The following is a 20,540-nucleotide window of genomic DNA, read 5'->3' as shown; positions in this document are numbered from 1 at the left end:
TATACATTTTTTATTATTAAACCTGTTTATTAGGCCGATATAGATATATCAGAGCTGGTATACAAGTCCCCCCCCCCCCCCCCCCCCCTTGGTAACTCATGACAAAGAGGAATTGACCAAAACATGTGGATTGAAGTGTGTGAACAGTAAAGCAAAGGTAAAGTAGTTTCACCCTATATGTTTGGTGGAGTCCTGTCTTTGTTATGAGTTACCAAAGGGGGGGGACTTGTATACCAGCTCCGATATATCGTATACTGTAATTTATCATGAAAGGTGAAAAAGCACTACTGTGCTTGCAACACCGTTATTATTATTATTAAGTCCTATTTTGGCCTAATTTTAATAACTTATGTGTACAATATGACCTAGATGTGTAATTGTGTAACTTACCTTTTATATATAAAACCTTTTTAGATTAGCTGTAATTCCCTTGTTTAGTTAGATAATATTTTATTTTTATTTGTCAGCATGTTGATCAGATAATACTTTAAGCACTTTAGCCACTGATTGTCTTATTAAGTACCACACTGCAGTTATTTATTACTAATGGCTGATGCTTCTGGAGCTCCGGTAAAGATTAGTAAAAAGTGAGTAGGTACCAATCAGTTACTGTGCAAACATTAGAAATTAAAGGTTTTGCCAGTATGCTCACTGCATGCCTATCATATCATAAAAGACGTTCTCGTAAAGTTACAAAAAAATTACCCTCTTCCTCCATGTCCACAAAATCTTCGCGCTGTGTCTTAGAAGCATCCGCAAGTTGCAACCCCGACCTCTTGACTGCGGACATTTTTCATGGACAGCCCCTAACGGTAACTAGTATTTTCAAGTATAGTGCAATAACTTACAGTATGAAATATACGGATTCCACCGATGTCATCCCCTAAACAAGTCCCCCCCGATATCGTCCCTTGAAAGCAGTGTTGCCAGATGTTCAACTTTTTTTGTCCAATATGTAGGTAAAAATGGATACCACCGATGTCATCCCCTGAACAGGTTATTCCCCGGTGTCATCTCATGCCGATGTTGTCCCTTGAAAGCAGTGTTGCCAGATGTTAAACTTTTTTTTGTCCATTTAAATGTTGATAGAAATTAGGGTTGTTTGAAACAAACTTTTTCAAGTTGAAACGAAAGTTTTGCCACCTTTTCATTTTTTTACAAAACATCTGAAAAAAAACAATTAGCCTAAAAATTTACCGGTATTTTTATTTTTAAAATGTAATCAAATAAAATAGAAGACTTTTAAAAATGGTAGCCTGTACCAAATTGATTGTTTTTATTTTCTTTGTTCATGAACTCATCCCGCAAGTTGTACCAAACTGAAAGAAAACGTAACAAACGCCACTACAAATATTTAAAATGTATTAGCCTACTTTGTGGCCTATGCTTCAGCAAAAAAGCGTATTTCCAGCGAATATCAAGTCTTTTCGGCAGCGTTATTCATAATCAGTAATCAATAATCATTCACTGGGAACAACATGGGCATTGACACTCAAGCTGAAATCCAATAGCTCACCGCATATGAAGCTTTTTCTGGCGGCGTAAATGATTGCTTGTCCCAATGTATGAGGGTACGACATCAACAGAGGACGACATCGTCACCACCCGAAATATACTAAGTACCATGCAGAATAATTGCTGTAACATACAATTTAAATACAAATTTGTGTATTTTTTTACTGTATAACAGACAATGTATTTGTGTAGGTGAAGAAGATATGCTAAAAAGATTAAATTTGAAATTATTGAATCGTATATGGGAGGGAACAAAAACTGCAAATGTAGATTACTTTCATTCTGCTTTTTCAATACGAAAATTCTGTATTAATCAAATTGATACTAGGTAGGTTTTTTAGTGAAATTATATAAGCAATTAAGCATATATCAATTGGATACCACTGATGTTTCCCCCCAAACACATTAAATCCAAGTTCCAATATACTGTATCTTAAACAATCATCCAGAAAACAGTGTTATCATTTAGTAAAACTGCAGGCCTATTGATATAGAAATGTAGTCCCAGTGATAAGTTGAAACCAGTTCAAAAGTAGCTTAAAATTTGTAAAATTGCACAGAGTATGATATACAAATGGCTTATTGAAGAAACAACGTTTGCAAATTTAGGCTAATATCAGCTTCTGAAGTCATTACATTAGCCTAAAGCTATAACTAGGCTTAAAACCCACCTGCTTCATTTTTCATATCACAGTAAACAAAACTAACCAAACCTGTGAATAGCTCAGTTATATTGCATATGATTGGTTAATTGTATTTAAAGTAATAGTTTGCTGTTTTTAAAGGATTAGTTGGTTCGACATTGCCAATAACATGCAAGCTTAAATTTCACTGCCCTGCTGCAAGTTGTCTCTTATGGGGCTGTATTGCTGTTGATTACACATAATGTGTTCAATGGTTGACATTGGTGGTATCCTTGTGTAAATGGCTTTGGTGTGTTTGTTTTTTATCTGATGTGTGTTCATTAAGTTGAATCAACGAGAGTTGTTGCATATTTTTTCAGTGAACAGAAAAGACTGTTGAAAGCCAAGCAAAAAGCTGCTGAGAAAGAGGCAAAAGCGGCTGAGAAGGAAGCAAAAGCATTGGCAAGTGGATTAAATACTTCCGAAAAGAAAAAGTCAGCTGAAGATGAAGAAGAAGCATTAGAACCAAATGTATGTTTGCGAAACAGTTTCAAAAGCTTGCATGGCAAGATCACGATCTTCTACTATTCGGAGAAGTCGATTTTGAGAAATCCCAATTTGAAGAAAGTCTTTTTCAGAGAAAGCCCTTTTCTGTGATTTCTAAAATCCCACAGCAGCATCTGTTTATTCAAAAGAATTAGCTTATAATAGAGGTTAACCAAGTAAAGTGTCAGCAAAAAGGTCTCAACTAAAGTATCAGCAAGAAAAAAAAAACACTTATATATCAATAACACAAATACAGCAATTTGAAAGCTACTATATAAATTTTGACCAAGCGTAACACCGGCTGCGTATTAGTATTTTCTACAAAAAAGGCTATCTCCGAAATGGGATTTCTCTGGATCGGCTTTGCCGAATGGGATTTGCCGAAATGGGCCATTTTGGCAATGCCATTACTGAAATGAATTAGCAAAACTAATAAAAATATACTATATACATATATATAGAAGAAAATTTACACACAGTTTATTCTTGGTGGATTAAATAGCCATATGATCAGTTGATCACTTATAATTAGCTTTAAATTTAAACTGAAAAAAATAGTTTTAAGTTTAATTTTGAAGTTTTCCATGCTGGTTAGGATATTGATGATTGAGTTACATGGTTGTTGGTTGTGGTTATGTGGTTGTTCATGTCACTAACGTTGATAGTTTGAATTGTTGGCTTCTTGAATTAATATTGCAAGCAAACTCCTCCACTCATTAGGTTTTGATACCCAAATTCCAAACATTGTACACTGCACTGCTTTCCTAAAGAATGCTTTTGCAGTAAGCTTCAGCCCGAATACATGATGTTTCCATCAATTTTGACGATTATGAGTTTCCTTGTTTTTGCTGTGACTGTTAATAATTTTTGTCTTGTTTGGTGGTTCTGTTCTTTGCTGGCACAAGGGTGATAATTGGTTTTGCTCCTAATCAACTTTTTCAACCAGTCATGGATAATCCTCCTCTACTCCAACCCAACTCTACACACATTATATTGCTCTTTGAGCAGCATCTCTCTAACTGAACCTTGATCTTTTTCTGTCATAAATGTGTAATGAACTTGTGTGCGTGATAATGTGTAACAATGTAACATAGTCATTAAGCCAATGCATAGTATACGAATCATGTTATATATATATATATATATATACCGTATGTGTCTTGTGTGTTTATTTAACAATAATGTTAAGCATTCATTTTTGAAAAATTGCGTAAGCTACTTGGCTTGCATGCTCAATCCAAATGCCAGCATGTACAATTGTACACACATAATGGCATGCATAACTAGAAGTTAGTTTATTTTTCTCTTCTGGCTAGCAATATCTGCAAATACGTAAGAAGACTATCCGAGCGCTTCGAGAGAATGGAAAAGAGCCTTATCCACACAAATTCAATGTCACTCTTTCTCTGACTGATTTCATCGATAAATACAATAACCTTGACGTGGGGAGTCATGTCACTGATGAACTAGTCAGCATTGCTGGTAAGTTATTGTAATGCACACGCCTTCAACCCTTCATGTCATTTCTGTTTTAATTTTTGCTAAAGTATTCATTATGCTGCAAATACAAGCATTTAGTGTTGAGCAGGTCGAATCCATGCAAAACGCCCATCCGGACCAAAGCTCATATTCTATGATGTGCGTGGAGAGGGATTGAAACTGCAAGTCATGGCAAACGCAAAGTGAGTTTCCCCACATATCTACTTAAGTACTTAAATTCCAGGAACATTTTTTGTAACTTAAAGTTAGTTATGTTGTTGAACACAAAGTGTTAGACATGATCGCCTGAATAGTAATTTTTGTTACTGCAAAGTGAAATCTGTTTTGTGCTAGTTTGTCGTCAAGCTCAAGGGTGTTTCTGCATCTGTAGTTATCTTTCACTTTTTTCTGTTAGAGAATATGAGTCAGTGGAGTTATACCAAGAGGTGAACGAGCGTACACGGAGAGGCGATATCATCGGGGTCACTGGTCACCCCGCCAAGACGAAGAAAGGTGAACTGAGCATTGTTCCAAAAACCATACAAATTCTGTCACCGTGTCTTCACATGCTGCCACATCTGCACTTCGGTCTCAAGGATAAGGTACTTGAATGCATTTCAAACGAGGGTTATGTTGAAACAATTATAAACACACTCTGTGTTCAAATAAAAAATGTAGCAATTTGAATTTGTAGTGTGGTCTAAACTAAAGTAAGGTTTTACTCATGTAAAAAGCAATTGTCGATTTTTGATTTTTTTAAAACTTACTATTTTCCCTTTGTCGTTGCGACTTTACGATATCCATTTTTTTTACGGTTTTGTCGAGTTGCATTATAAAACATTTTTACGCAAGACAAAGTGTTTGTAACATTTCATAAAATTGCAGAAAGCATTTCACACTCAATTTTGCATGAGTTTTTCGCAATGAAACTTTCATTTATTTACTTATGTTGATGAGTTCTCTTCAAACCAGGAAACGCGATACCGACAGCGTTACCTCGATTTGATCATCAACAACGAAGTGAGACAGAAGTTTACAACGAGAGCAAAAATCATCTCGTACCTCCGTTCTTTTCTTGATCAGATGGGTTTTTTGGAAGTAAGTAGCAATGTGGTATGAGTGATTTTGTAATTAGGACTGCTAGAAATTGCCTGTACTATAAAGCCATCATCTGAAACTTAAACCTAACTTAGGTTGTGTTATTTTTGGGATTTCTGATTTGTAGAGTTTTAGTGTTCGTACGGGATGATTTTTATTTACCAATGGTGAAATATCAAGTCGCTGAAATATAGTTTTCATTTCAGGTGGAGACTCCAATGATGAACATGATTGCAGGTGGTGCTACTGCGAAGCCTTTTATCACTCATCACAACGAACTAGATATGGACTTGTATATGAGAGTCGCACCCGAGCTTTATCTTAAGGTTTGGTATTTTTGGCGCTGTCCATGCGTGTTCTTACGGTCCATCCATTATAACAAATTTCGCTTGTTTGTTGTTTTAACTTGTTTGGACATGTTTATTGTTTTTTTTACTCAAACTACGACTACTTTTTTGCAACCAGTGAATTTTCGTCTTGGACCATGTCCTTTTTTTATTTTCCCTCGATCTAAATGCCAATGCGATCTGTATTGTGTTCAATTGGGGGGTTGTTGTACCACACGTGGAAAAGACTTTGAAAACGCCGGACAATGGTTTTTGCTTTTGCGTCAGGTTGTGTCCAGGCAACGTTGCATTCAAAGGCATACACATATGTGTACACATATGTACTCGTTTGTTTCGTTTCTAGATGCTAGTGGTTGGCGGCCTAGATCGCGTTTATGAAGTCGGTCGACTATTTCGTAACGAAGGCATAGACATGACACACAATCCGGAATTCACATCGTGCGAGTTCTACATGGCGTATGCAGACTATGAAGATCTAATGAACATCACTGAGAGCTTAGTTTCAGGTCAGTAGTCACTGCTTTGTTTTTCCGTGGAAATTTGCATATTATCTCCGATGGGCTGTTGCTCGAGAGAGTTATTTCCACACGTTTGAATTTGAATCTCAAAAAGAAAAATACTTTCTTTCGCGGCATGTGAAAACGACTCAACGTTGGCCAGCAAATGGCACCAACTGCTGCTTACTTGCAACCTCTCAGCAGTTAATCACGTGACCCTTGTGCAGGAATGGTGAAACACATCACTGGTTCGTATAAGATCAAGTACCATCCTGATGGACCAGATGGAGAGGCTTACGAAGTTGATTATTCTCCTCCGTTCCGTCGCTTTAAAATGCTGCCCGACCTGGAGAAAGAGATAGGAATGCCACTGCCCAAAGCAACCGAACTCCACACTGAGGGTGAGCGTTGCTTTATCGTAGTATCAGGCGTGATTCTCGCGAAACATGTGTGTTATGTTCTAGTATACCTTATAAAGTTTAAAGTACAAATATAGAGAAATACTAATACTGAGAAGATCTGGCACTAAGGCACTTTTTCGCAATGGGCGATCACTCTAAGGTCAGTTATTATCATTAAATGAAGGGGATACTAAAGTTTTTTTCATCTTCGTCAAACCTTGACGTTGACGGTAATTTATGAATTGATAAACACCCTTCACTTTTTTGTTTTATTTTAACTTTGTTAAATCTTCTTTTATCAGGTTTATTGAACTAAAGTACCACAAACCTTCTAACAAAGAGTTGTTTTTATTAAAAAGATTACCAAGCTATGCTAGCGCTGTTTCATCGATTGTATGAACACCGACCTATCGGTTAAGACAAGTGGTCTTGATATGCTTCGTGTCGCTGCTAGCATATTAAGTGCGCGCTTGTTGTTATTGCAGGGGCACGCAAACAGTTGGATGATATTTGCGTTAAGTTAGGAGCAGACTGCACTCCACCACGAACAGTGGCCAGGATGTTAGACAAGGTCAGTTTCTGTTTTGAATGCTGTTGCTTTAAAAGATTTCGACATCATTTCGCTTTTGATTCAGGCTGAAGATGTTTAGTTTGAAGTGACTGCAGTTATATGTGTTACACTTTCATTTATTGCTCGACTATTAAAAGCTTGGGTTTTTCCCAAGTCCCATAAACGACGCCGAACGCACATAGATAGCACACTTCCCCTCCTTTGTACTCTAGTTGCTCTGGTATAATTACAATCTACAAATAAGCACAAAACAGCAAAAGATTACTCAGAGAACGTTTTTCTTCTATTTCAACTGAAAGTTGCCAACTCTCTTCTGACTTCTATTGAAGTTATCCTTCATTCAATCACTCATATATTACCAACGAGGAGAGGTTGCATGTCACCCTCGCACTACAATAACTTGCATACTTGCAATAAATGTATAATAATGCAAGACCTTTCGTTGGAAATATAGCTCGATCGCAGACGAGTCGTTTCACATTTTGAACATGTAGTTTCTTTGGTTGACAAGATATCGCTTCACGACCTTTTCGCATTGTCACTTTGCCGTGCGCCGTTTGTTCACTTAATTGTGTGATTCTGGCGTCAGTTTACAATTATATCCCTTGTAGTTTTTTCATTGAGTGGGTTGCGTTGGCACGACATGTTATTTATTATAGACAATGGCATCTATTAGTAGTCACTTTACTTATAAATCCATGTTACTTGCAGTTGGTTGGTGACTACTTGGAAGTGAAGTGTATTCATCCGACCTTCATCACTGAGCATCCCCAAATCATGAGTCCACTTGCCAAATGGTAAGTTCTCTGTCCTGATCACAACTTCATTTGTTTTCTGATCGCATGCGCCAATGCACTGGTGAGGAATGCTGCAGAAGCTGGTGTCACGTTTCTGTTTGCTGATCATTCGGAATGTATTTATTTTGTAGGACACAGCAGAAAAACTGTTTTTAACATTTGACTAGCCAAGCCCAACTTAACCTGATACAGTTCAGAGCTGTATGGACTATGGAGGCACCGCCGAGCACATCGTTTTCGTGCATTTCTTTCACTACTGAATACTAAGCAGGAGCATTTTCATGAGAGATTTGGTTACAACCCGACATGATATCGAAGTCTCATCATCTATTTTGAAGCAGCCACTAAGCCAATTTTCAAGTTTTTGACTTAATTTTTTTTTTCTGCAACCATGTGTTCAACACGCTACTCCAATGCCACAGTGACCATCAGTTGCTTGGTTGATTGAAATATGCTGGGGTTTTTCAAAAGATGAACGCTGAATTTCATTTCCTTTGCCTCTCGTTCATTTGTTTATACTATAATCCCCACCGCCAGCAACAAGCCAAGATGCAAAAACAAAACATTCTGCATTTTGTTAAAAAGGTGAAAAGTTGGTAACGTAATTCAATGGAATATTGAGCGTCAAGCAGGCAAAGAAATCAGCGAATAGTTTTACTTTTTCTGTGAATGTTGACCAAATCTTAACCCACTTGAGTTTAGTCCTTTACAACAGGCAAACAAATGAATCATACTAGTTATTACTGTCAATCACAGTTCAATACAATGGAGTTAACAACACCGAACTTAGCTTCCCACCTGGAGTTGTTACAACATTCAGTTCTTTCACAAGCCAAATAATTGTTCTGTTGAGCTGTAAATTTTTAAAAGATTTCCGTATCATTTGTCAGGCATCGGTCCACCCCAGGTCTCACCGAAAGATTTGAGCTGTTTGTTAATAAGAAGGAGATATGCAATGCTTACACGGAGTTGAACGATCCGATGGTGCAGAGGGATAGATTCGCTCAGCAAGCCCAGGTAATGTTGCATTTATGTGGTTTTTACTGATGAATTGGAATGATATGCAGTGTTTGTTTGAATATACTTTGCTCAAGTTATTCTTTTAACGTGTTGTTGATTCGTCCGTTGGTGTAACACAGGCATCTTTATTGAGCAGGCTATTTTGTTGTATGCATATCACGGGATATGACAATTTAGGCTGTATGAGTTATTAGCTCTTCCATCACAACACATCTAGAAAATTTGTAAAAACATAGCCATGTTAATGTGAAGGATGAACCGAAGTCTTGATTTCTATTATACCGAGGTCTAGTTGGTTCCATGTTAGTGGCAGACAACCTTAAAATACCACGTAGTTGACATTAAATTTTGAATTTCATTCAGTTTTGAATTTTGATCTCAAGCGGTTCTTGTTTAAATTTATCAGGGATATCTAATATCTATCTATATAGGGACCAGATTTGACCCGCGAGCCGGACTTTGGACACCCATGGTGTAACATTTTTGATAGCAACATTTATTGTCAGACTGACAGAGTCTCTTTTAATCATCATTGTGTGTTGACAGTTTTCGCTTGCAGTGTAGGGAGAAAGCTTTATACGCTGCTCAACTGCACCCGTTGTGGTTTGAAATATGTGACGTTTCAGTTCTTGTAATTAGCATCGAATTCTTGCTAACACAGACTTTACGGAGTTTATTGTCCAAAGTTTCGTTGGAATCAATTGTTTGACATGTTGTGGGAGAAGTAACAACTGTTGGCCCACAGGACAAAGCAGCTGGTGACGACGAAGCTCAACTGGTCGATGAAAATTTCTGCACCGCTTTGGAGTACGGCTTACCCCCCACGGCCGGGTGGGGAATGGGCATCGACAGACTCGCCATGTTTCTCACAGATTCGAACAACATTAAGGTAGGTGCAGGAACTGAAACACATTTACGTTAAAAATGTTTTTGAGCATTTCTCTCGCTCCAGTAACCGATCGGCACAGTTTTGATGTCGACTATTTCAGATTTCACAACAGTGAACACGGTACACGGACCAGGAGCGGATCCAACGCGTAGCCTTCAGGAGGGGGAAGGGCGATTTCAACATAATGAAAATAAAAACAGCTACATTAATCCGACCTTGCAAATACAGTGTAAACAAAGTAACTTTTACATTTAGGGGGTGGCGATCGCCCGAATTCTCCCTTGATCCCTCACTAACACACACCATGTTATTGCAATTGATTTGACATTCTGGTGATGTTAGAATCGATTACTTTGTCGCTAGCAAACTAAAGTAGTTGTATCTACGCAGGAGGTGCTTCTCTTTCCCGCCATGAAACCTGATGACCAGAAGAAGACGACAGACGGGAACGACAAGGTCACGTGACCATGACCCCACAAAGACGGCTAGTGCGATATTTGTAGTTTGATTGTCGTGGATGTTATCCGCTTGTTATTCGCAAGGTGGTGTCGCAAGTCCGTAGCTTAATGTCGAATAAACTATCCCAGATTTACTTGTGTGTGTGTATTTACTGTTTATGGAAAATAAATTGCCAGCCAGTTAGCTTTCTCTCCAATCAACAGGTTAAAGATTCCACAAAAAACATCCATCCACAAAGAGTTATTTGTTATCAAAAGATGCTACTTAGTGTTTGCTCGTCATGTGAGGTCACTAGCATGCATGGGTGCCATAACTTTGTTCTTACAAATCTCTATCTGTCATGTTTGTATGACAATAATTAAGCCCCACTTGCGAATTTCCGCAATATCTTTTTATAATGCAAATTCCAAAGAGCAATAACAAAAATGACCAACTTCCTCTAGAACACTTCTCCTATCTGCTTATCTCCATGCGCAGAAAGCAACTTAAAAAGAAAACAAACGATTCATACAAAAACACCAGCCGTAGTCATCGGACTCACTTTAGCATTAGACATTAGGGTTGCTCGTTTTTTAACTTTTTTTTTAAATTCTCTCGAGGTAGTAGGAAAATGGTGCCAATGAGTGAGAAAACAATCATGACAAAATTTGAGATTCGTAACAAATTGTCTTCAGCCTCCTCATGGGGCCCAAAAATCGAAAAATGGGGTCAAAAACGCAATTTTTTTCAAAAATATTTTTAGTTTAGGTAGATACAATTGTTTAGATATATCTAAATAACTTAAAAAAAACTTGAAGTCATTTGAACTCAGGCCCGTAACTAGGGGGGGCAAAGCCCCCCTGCAAAAATGTTGGCACCCCCTGGAAAAAATTATGTTAATTAGCTCTGTTCGCTGACTTTTCAGTTTTATACTCAATTTTCTTGTGTTATTTAATTGTAAACATTGTGTGTTTAAGGGTGTGGTAGAATGTTGTCTCTAAAACAAAGTTTGCCTAATTTTAAACGAAACTGCATTAAAAGAGCGAGTTTTGCCAATACCAAACATTCAAATATCTCAGCCAGGAATTAGCAACAAGAAAACATAGAGACTTAGCTTTATTACCGAAAAATGCCCTAGAAAACATGATCTTATCCTTTTGCTATGCCACCGGACAGCACCATTTTACAGGAATATTTATACCCACATGTTTGTTGAAAATGCTTTCAGAATGCACCAAATTCAAAGTAATTTTTCAAAATTTTCTGGGGGAGGCCCCCCAGGCCCCCGCTGCTGGGTGTCGCCTTTGGCGAAGACGCCGTCGGTCTTTGCCCGTCGGCCGTCAACCCCCACCCCCTTTCAAAATTCCTGGCTACGCCACTGACTGTTTCTATGATAACCTAGTCTAATGTAAACGTTGTATTAGGCCTACGATTAATGTTCTTGCGTAAATATACCCACATCGTGTACAAACGTCGTTTTCGTACATGATACGGAAGGTAAAAGTTGGGCCCCCTCTAGAATACTTTCTGCCCCCCTGCTGCTCCAAGCTAGTTACGGGCCTGTTTGAACTATTCCTTCAGCTTCTGAAAATTTTCATTTTGCTGAAAATTTCGCATTTTTGTTTGTGGTTACATAGGGATAGTAGTGGTTACATAACTACAAACTTCGTCAGTGACGTAAATTCAAATAAAAGACGTCACTTTTTCCTACCAAATTAACCCAATTTCATTCAAAAATGACGCAACAACTCAGGGCAGGTCTATAAAAAGAAATACAATGACGTTTTATAGCTGGTAAAATGTCCAATGCAATTATGTATCATGTAACCACCCACAAAAATGCGAAATTTTCACCAAAATGGAAATTTTTAGAAGCTGTGAGGAAGCTGAAGGAATAGTTCAAATGACTCCAATTTTTTTCTTAGGCTAATTAGATATATCTAAACAATATTGTATCTACCCAAATTAAAACTATTTTTGAAAAAAAATGGGTTTTTAACCCCATATTTCGATTTTTGGGCCCCATGAGGAGGCTGAAGACAATTTTTTACGAATCTCAAATTTTGTCATGATTGTTTTCTCACTCATTGGCACCATTTCCTCACTACCCCGAAAGAATTTTAAAAAAAAGTTCAAAAACGAGCCACCCTATTAGACATTCGTCCGATTCAAGTCTGGCAACAAATCGGTAACTTCAGGAATCTGAAGCAATTTCACAGAGCCAGAAAAAAAATTATGACGAGATTCTCCCTAGGCTAGTAATCCAACACGCAATAACCTCATTTTCACAGAGCAATGTTATAATTTTATATCGGAGTTGCGTTGCTAAAGTAGCTTAAAAATAGAGATAAAAACGTAAATTCAAAAGTATTACTCATGCAATATTGCGTACGATTTTTGTTAACAATCCTTCTGTTTCTTGGCAGTCAAGTGTAGCCAGAATTGACAGCGATAAACGTGTTTCGCCTCATCTGCGCTGACTTCGATCGCCTCATCTGCGCTGACTTCGATAAACGTGTTTCGATCTCATCTGCGCTGACAAATAAAAACATTCGAGGGACCCGTAGACACGTGCAAGAGGTTTGATGGAGTTGAGAGCTGATACTATGAGCTAAGTTGGTAAATTCTACAGCGAATTGCTGTCCGATGAATTTCAGAGGCTTCTTAACAGAAATCTTACGGAGTCATGTTATGCCTGGTAGCCTACAACTCCAAGTTTGAACATCGTTTAGGTGATCCTCAGTTATGTTAATGTCGCTTTCTTTTTTATTGCATTATTTTGTACATCATTCATCTTTTGTCGATTCACCATCAGTGGCGGATTCAGAACGTAATTTTTGGGTGGGCCTAAGAAATATCTTGGTAGACCTTCACCAGTGACGATCGGTGAGGGAAAGCAAGGAAAGCAGTGCTTACCTGAGCGAAAACTATGCAAAGTATAATGATTGAATTCTAGGTTTAACTTCTTATTATTTTTATCATGTCTATTTTAACTTGAAAATTACTGTATTCGTGACTAGAATTACTCGTAACGCTAGTGAGTAGTCTAAATCCTCACCAAACCGCATGCCTTGCCTATAAATGCCAATTAACGCAAACGCTTCTGTCAGAAACAATCACTGAGGCTCCAAGGTAAGCAACTATCAAACTTGCTTACCCAAATTCAAAAATGTCAAAAAACGCCTTCGTTTTATCCAATCATCACTCGTTTTGCAAAACGTCACCAGCTGCTTAGCCAATCAGATGTGTTATGGTGAGACCAGGTGAGTCTTGCTTTCCCAGTGACGTCAATGCATACATTCGCTAGAGCGGCTAGACTAACTCGTCAGAATGGTGCTCGTCACGGTACACCGCACAAGCATCATAATGCCGAAATAATTGTTGCTGTTTTTTGATGTCTCCTCGCCATGTACTGTAGGTACTTTAGCCTACTAGCTTTCATAGTCATGCCTTTGCCCTTTTTACAGCGTTGATGTAACGTTACTTCGCCAATGAACGTTCAGGTGCGGGTGCAATATTTAGATTGTTAAGCTTCTATACGCAGGAGGCAAACTTATCCAGCTTTTTGTACAAATTGCTTGCGGTTGTAATGTTTAGACCTAAGTGTTAGTTTTTGTAGTGTAGGCCTAACTGAATATCTCAGAATGAATATTCATGACGAATTAAATATTTAGACAACTATTATTCCATGTCTAACACTGGATTTTGGTCCTGCAACGTTAAAATTAAGATTGTTCATGACTTCTAAACATTAAATGGATGTATGATCACGACAAAGGCGAAGCACAATTTAACAGATTTTTATGTTTGATTTGTTTTGAAAATGCTCTCAGAGCGCACCAAATTGGAAGTGTTTTTCATAAATTTCTGGGGGAGGCCCCCCAGACCCCCCGCTGGAAGTGTTGCCTTCGGCAACACGCCTTCGGGCTTCGCCCGACGGTTACGCCCTTCGTGCCCAGGCCTACTACCTTGCTGCAGCATATTTACAAGTTGCTTTCCCAACGGTTTAAGCCACCGAACGTCACTGACCTTCACCAATAACCAGTGATGTACGCGCATACAAAAATATTGACGCCGTCAGCGTTAACGCAAACGTTCGAAAAACCATACGCCGTATGCGTCAACGCAACTTGTAAAAAAAGTTGGCGGGGTCAGCGCATACACTAGCGTAAACTACGTAATTTTGTTTGCTAGGTGTCAAACATTCACACGGTATAAACCACTCGAAACAAACAAGTTTTATTTTGAATTTCCACGAAGAAACACAAGCATCTGAAAGTGTTCATCTAACATTTTGCTGTGTTTGTTTGTTTATCTTTATCCTGCATTGCGGGAAAGCGGACTTGAGCGCTATGCATCGGTGTACGCCTTCCGACATACACCTGACCCACGCTGCAGCCGACGGCAATGTCTGTTTCCGGTTGTCTACTCTTCTTATGACTTAAATTTGGTAATACCCATTACTCGAAATCGATCACTAGGTAGAGGCAATTATCGTAAAGTTTCTTGCCCAGAGAAACAACAGCAAGCGCGGGTGGCTGGAGTCGAACATGCAGGCTCTCGACTGCGAGCCTAACGCGCTAACCACTCGGCCACGGTTTTGGTCCCAATATGTCTTTGCCTGGCATTGAAAACATTTTTTCAACTGCAGCGCTGGAAGGTATTGGCGTGTTGTAGCTAAAAAAAAGACATTAAAAAGTATGCGTTGACGCTATGCGCTAAAAACCGCGAAAACTTTATGGCGTAGCCTCAAGCGCAAACCATCCAAAAAAATGTGGCCGCAAGCGTTAGCGTAAACAAAAGTCTACGCCGCAAGTTTGCGCGTATACGTACATATCTGCCAATAACGCCACGGCGGGCCAGCATACAAAAATTAAAGTGGTATAAGGGGGGCGGGAAGTAGGTGTGCTCAAGGGGCTGCAGCCCCCCCTAGAGCTAATTCAGCCCCCCTGGAATTTTCGATTATTGCTTTAACCTCCCCTAGAAAATTCTGACAATTTAAGGTACATGACGTTGTAAAGGAGGTGAGGCTTATTGTCGATGCCTACTTCGTTCAAAGAGTTGCAGTTACAATTGGTGAATAGTCTAAACGTAAATGTTTATTCATGTTGCTTTTTGGTTTTGATGAAATTGCCTGCAATTTGCTGGGTTTCTGTCCTACTCGTTGGTGCGTTCGTGCTTCTGCCCTCGCTCGTGTTGTTAAGTTAATTGTCTGACCGACACGACAGAAGATAGTGCAATGAGAGGAGACGCACGTACAAAGATATTCGGCTTGGTAAAACAAGCACGCACGATGCGACTTTATTTTGCGATTAGCTGCAGCGGCCGGTGAAGTTTTTGAGCCTGCGGAAGCCGTCGCAAGATAGCTTCAAAACAAGAAGATCTCTGCTTCTACAGCTTTATAATCCATCACCATTCTCCACAAACGGATCAAAAATCTCGGAAAAAATGAATCCATTTCCAAGCTTATGGAAGCAGCGAACGTCTTTACGTCTGCCTATAACCTAAAGACGCCAAAGGATCCCCGAGAGTGCAAAACTCCAGTAAGATTTTGAAACACAGAAGAGTCGAATGCTTTTTCGTCTGCGGGAGAAAGAACGTGGAAAGGGCAATACACCGAAGCCTTTAATTTGGTTCAAGCTGAGCTTGATCGAAGATTCGACCAGGCGGATCTGCTTACAGCAGCCAACAAGGAGAAGGCCCTTCTGAGCTGTGTAAATGGTGAGGAAAGGTCTGATACTGGCGATCATCTTACCCGATGCCATCAGAAAGATCGCCTAAAAACGGAACTTGCTCAGCGATGTTGTAAGTGGAAAAACCGCCAACTCCGTTCAAAAGGTTGTTGAGATACTATCGCAACTAACGCCTCAAACACTAGATCTTTTCAAAGAAACGCGAAAATTCGTGGAGCTCTGCCTTTGCCTCCCGGTTTTAGCTGCATCATCAGAACGTTTTTTTCTGCTCTAAGACACCTGAAAACATGTTTGAGAAGCTCAATGACACAAAAAGACTTAGGCTACTCATCTTGCGTTGATACATGTCCACCAAAACACTGTCGATGTCAAAGAACTCATGACACAGGTTATAGAGACATGAGCGAACAACCTGAGACATGAGCGAACAACATAAACACCTGAGCGAAAAACAATCTTCGGAAACGTGTGAGAACTCATTTCCACAAACTGTCGTTTTCATATCACTTTCTAATTTGTTCGTTTTCATTTTGATTTCCTGAACAGCTGCTTTGTTGTTACCTTTCTTCATTTGTTACAATTTACAAAGTGTGTGACTTGGCGTCGTTTCTGACACAGGAGGGTACCGAATGCTTATACTACCGTACGTTACCAGTTATTTTAATGTTCTCCCATATAAGGGGGGTCTGGGGGGCAAAGCCCCCCAGAAGCCGACAACACTACGGCAGCTTCAGCCCCCCTAGAGAAAAATAGTTCCCGCGCCACTGAGTGGTATAGTGGTACAAATGGTAAAGTGGTATCATGCTGTGAAATAGCGATGCCAAAGACAATTCAGTGCCACTTGGTTGTTCTAGTGTTAAACATTAATAAGTCTTTTTTTTATAAATCTGATTTTGGGTGGGTCCACTGTCAATCTGGGTGGGCCTGTACCGATCAGGCCCACCCGGTAGATCCGCCCCTGTTCACCATTATTGTTTGGATACTCATTACTCATATGGTTCATCATGATCTGGGGGTGGGCTGGTGTGACGTTTGGCTTCGATCACCGCAAGCTCGTGTGACAAACTAAATTAGTCTCGCGCTTGCCTTCAGATGATCTCACGTTTTTGTAAGTCACACGAAGCATTTTTTGGACTACCTGGAGAAAAACTCACACAGTTTTAGTTAGAGAACGGTCGTTTATTTTGCTTATCACCAGAGTTGAGAAAAATGGAGAAACAAAACGAAGACGTGCACAACGTTTAACTGCTTATTCATTACAAACAGACAAAGCTTGTTTGTCTGGCACAGTTTATATTAGTAAATAAAATAAATAGCCTAAGTAAAGAGCTAAGTCTTTCGCTGAAAATTATGTTAAAATTTTGCTGGAACTCGAAACAAGCTCATATTGCAAATCTGGGCTTCAGTTGACAAACTTTTTTTTTAACCATTGTAATCTACTTTGCGAGCTCTGGTATTGACGGTTGAAGTTCCGTAGTTTAACTAATCATTCATGTGATCTTCATTTTTCATTGTATTCTAAATGCAGCTGATTGGTGATAACTTGGAAATGAAATGTATTCAATCAACGTTCTTCACTGAACAGTCCCAAGTCATGAGTCCACTTGCAAAATTATAAGTTCTCTGTCCGGGTCGCAGCTAAGTTAGTTAATTTCATCTTTGGGCAAAGTGTAAACTTAAAATGTCTTTAAAAGCTAATGACAGTTGATGTTAAGCCCAGCATCTTTTAACGTGTTTATTTTTGCTGAAGTTGTCGTAATAGTAAAGATAATTTTAGCCTCGAAGTCTTTCTATCGAAAGAAACAAGTAGAAAGTCCAAACCGGTTCAATTTCATACGATTCCATACAATTCGTATTTCCAGATAGGCCTAGCCCTATTCAGTAGTTTAGAAATATAATGATATCACTTTTTTAAAGCCGATAATGATATTCTTACCGGTAGGCTACTTTAGTGTTGCAACTTGCAAGGATACGTAGCAATGATGTTCCAATTAAACAACAAAGAGTTCCATCAAACGTCAAAACGAGTTTTGATTGCACAGAACTGTACAAAAAAGTCTTCACGTCAATATTTGTTACCTTCCATTGTTGCTTTGTCAATCAATCAATGGATTATTTGTCAGAAACAGGAATAGGCTACATCAGGGGCGGGCAACATAGCCTACGGCCCGCGGGCCGGGTTCCGCCCGCGACGGAATTTTGAGCGGCCCTCACACAGTTTCCGATCTTTACATGATAATGTGGCCCGCGGCCACATTCTGCCTCAATCTCCCACTACTTGCTTACTACGTCAAATAATAGTGACTGGTAGATATTCTTTACATCTTTGACTTCGGTTTTTAGCCAAGTGACAAGCATGTTATGTTCCGTCATAAACGGAACTGCTTGGGACGGGGATACACAGATACAAATAATAGAGATTGTTGGTTAACGGGGAACGGATACAAATAATAGTGATTATTGGTGATTCTTTAGTTTTTTGTGTTTTTAGATTCTTTGTTTTCAGTTGAAATTAGATTTTGAATTTACAATAAATATTTTCCCATGGATTTTGCCAAGAAACGTAAAGTTGAAATCAGTGTCTCGAATTTTGGATGCTCAAGTACTTTTTCACACAAGTCGGCAAGAAAGCAGTATGTTTGCTTTGCAATGAAAGCCGTAGTGTTGCCGTATTTAAAGAGTAGCCTACAACATTTGCCGCTATTATGCGACAAAATATGCAGGCCATGACAGTAGGCCTACTTTATCATCAACGGAACGGCAAACAAAAGCAACAGAGCCGGACAGAAGACTTGTAAAGCAGCAGAATGTATTTGTAAAAGCCAAAACAGCCCGGAAAACTGCTACTCATGCCAGCTTTGTTGTGGCATACAACATTGCTAAGCATAGCAAACCGTTCTGCGATTAATGTAGCGATTCATGAATCCGGCCCGCCAAGTACTTCATTTTCTCGTATCAGGCCCGCCGACTAGAGAAGTTGCCCACCCCTGGGCTACATGGTCGAAATATGCAAGTTGTATAGTTCCCATACTGACAGGGAGACAACGAAAGGACTATACGGTCTACTAGTCAATCGCCACCATACAGAAATGATAATTTTGTCGCGTCAGATACAAAAAAATGTAACAGAAACATATAATGCTTCCGCGGTTCAAAATACACACCAAAAGAAAAACAAACATTTGAGATAATAATGTTAACACAAACACTAGCGTACGCAGGGGGGGGGCATTGGGACATGCCCCCCCCCCTTAAAAATGTTTTAGTAGTTAACGACGTAGATTAAAGCATTGAATATATTTTGGATTGCACTGTCAAAGCAATTAACAATGTTGTTCTATAGACTAACTTCTAAGCCAATACGAAATACATAGCCCAATCAACCTACCCCACCAAAGGTATGTAACAGAAGTGATGAAAGCAGATGTCATTAGAACAGAAGTGGTTAAGCTAACATTCTGTATACATAAATCAAGCACTACAGTTGCTTCTCAAAGGTCTTCTTTATTGATTACCCAGCATACAAGTCGATGTCATCAGATAGCTGAGACAAAAACAGGTCACGTCAAGTTCCGTCAATTTGAAAAGGAAGGAAAAAAAAGAACGAATCTTGCCAATCTAGTTGTTTTATACGCCAAAGTATTCATCCGCCGGAGTGCTGCCAGGCCCAATGCTAATGAATTAATAAAACTTGAAACAGTTGAATTATGCTAATAATGTTAAAACTTGAAAGTAGGCTAAACAGTACAATTATGAAAACGTTGGACTGCATTGCAGAATATTGGTTGATGACGAATACGAGACAGCAGTCGATACAGGTATGCCAATGTAGCATAGTGTTCTGTAAGCCTATTATAGTGAGAAAGAAATGGTTAAAGTCTAAACTAAAACCATACTGGGATATCATGAAGACGTCTGGGATATCAATGGCCAGTGGCGTAGCCAAGGGGGGGGGGGGGGGTTACAACCCTCCCTTTGGCACGCGTGTGACGTCACGATATTGAGAATGATGCTTTCAGTCTCTTTATGCTTGGGAATGATAGCCTACTTTCAATCGAAAAAAAACTTGCCTAATTTTAAACAAAACTGCATTAAAAGAGCGAGTTTTGCCAATACCAAACATTCAAACATCTCAGCCAGGAATTAGCAACAAGAAAACATAGAGACTTAACTTTACTTCCTAAAAATGACGAAGAAAACATGATCTTATCCTTTTGCTATGCCACCTGACAGCACCATTTCACAGAAATATTTTTTTTTTATACCTACATTTTTGTTGAAAATGCTCTCAGAATGCACCAATTTCAAAGTAATTTTTCAAAATTTTCTGGGGGAGGCCCCCCAGACCCCCGCCGCTGGGTGTCGTCTTAGGCGTAAACGCCGTCGGGCTTCGCCCGCCGGTCGTCAAAACCTTCCCCTTTCAAAATTCCTGGCTACGCCACTGTCAATGCCCCCCCACCCCTTGAGAAAATCCTGCGTACGCCACTGAACACAAAATTACAAGAAATAAGCAAAAATCACATTTCCATAACGTACTATTTACGATTCGCCATAGTTTTGTAAAATTAGGGCTTTCATCTCTTTTTCCCTGTCTTTATGACGTCATGGTAACAATAAAGAAACGCA

General features: G+C 39.2%; 1 protein-coding gene across 2 annotated transcripts; it reads left to right on the top strand.

Moving 5' to 3' along the window:
- The first annotated feature begins 465 nt into the window (after nt 1-465).
- On the top strand, nt 466-10,369 carry LOC145775065 (lysine--tRNA ligase-like). Of its 2 annotated transcripts, none has more exons than XM_082586263.1 (14): nt 466-587; nt 2,519-2,669; nt 4,001-4,166; nt 4,273-4,366; nt 4,579-4,765; nt 5,136-5,261; nt 5,468-5,587; nt 5,952-6,114; nt 6,333-6,506; nt 6,992-7,077; nt 7,789-7,874; nt 8,765-8,891; nt 9,640-9,783; nt 10,174-10,369. In XM_082586263.1, the coding sequence occupies exons 1-14, from the start codon at nt 547-549 to the stop codon at nt 10,246-10,248; spliced, it is 1,740 nt and encodes a 579-aa protein (XP_082442389.1). In that variant the 5' UTR covers nt 466-546; the 3' UTR covers nt 10,249-10,369. The 2 variants fall into 2 exon arrangements, with proteins under 2 accessions (XP_082442389.1, XP_082442388.1); XM_082586262.1 differs by lacking the exon at nt 466-587 and adding an exon at nt 1,718-1,843.
- Nucleotides 10,370-20,540: the final 10,171 nt, after the last annotated feature.

This window comes from Aplidium turbinatum, chromosome 8 (assembly GCF_918807975.1).
Source record: "Aplidium turbinatum chromosome 8, kaAplTurb1.1, whole genome shotgun sequence".
NCBI classification, from domain to species: Eukaryota; Metazoa; Chordata; class Ascidiacea; order Aplousobranchia; family Polyclinidae; genus Aplidium; species Aplidium turbinatum.
The sequence above is the reverse complement of the archived record's forward strand: the minus strand, read 5'-3'. Positions and strand labels throughout refer to the sequence as shown.

Coding starts and splice junctions, on each gene's coding strand:
- LOC145775065 (XM_082586262.1), top strand. CDS start 1,719: ATGCTAAAAAGATTAAATTTGAAATTATTGAATCGTATATGGGAGGGA. Junction 2,670..4,000: donor AAGAAGCATTAGAACCAAAT/GTATGTTTGCGA, acceptor TCTTCTGGCTAG/CAATATCTGCAAATACGTAA. Junction 9,784..10,173: donor CAGATTCGAACAACATTAAG/GTAGGTGCAGGA, acceptor GTATCTACGCAG/GAGGTGCTTCTCTTTCCCGC.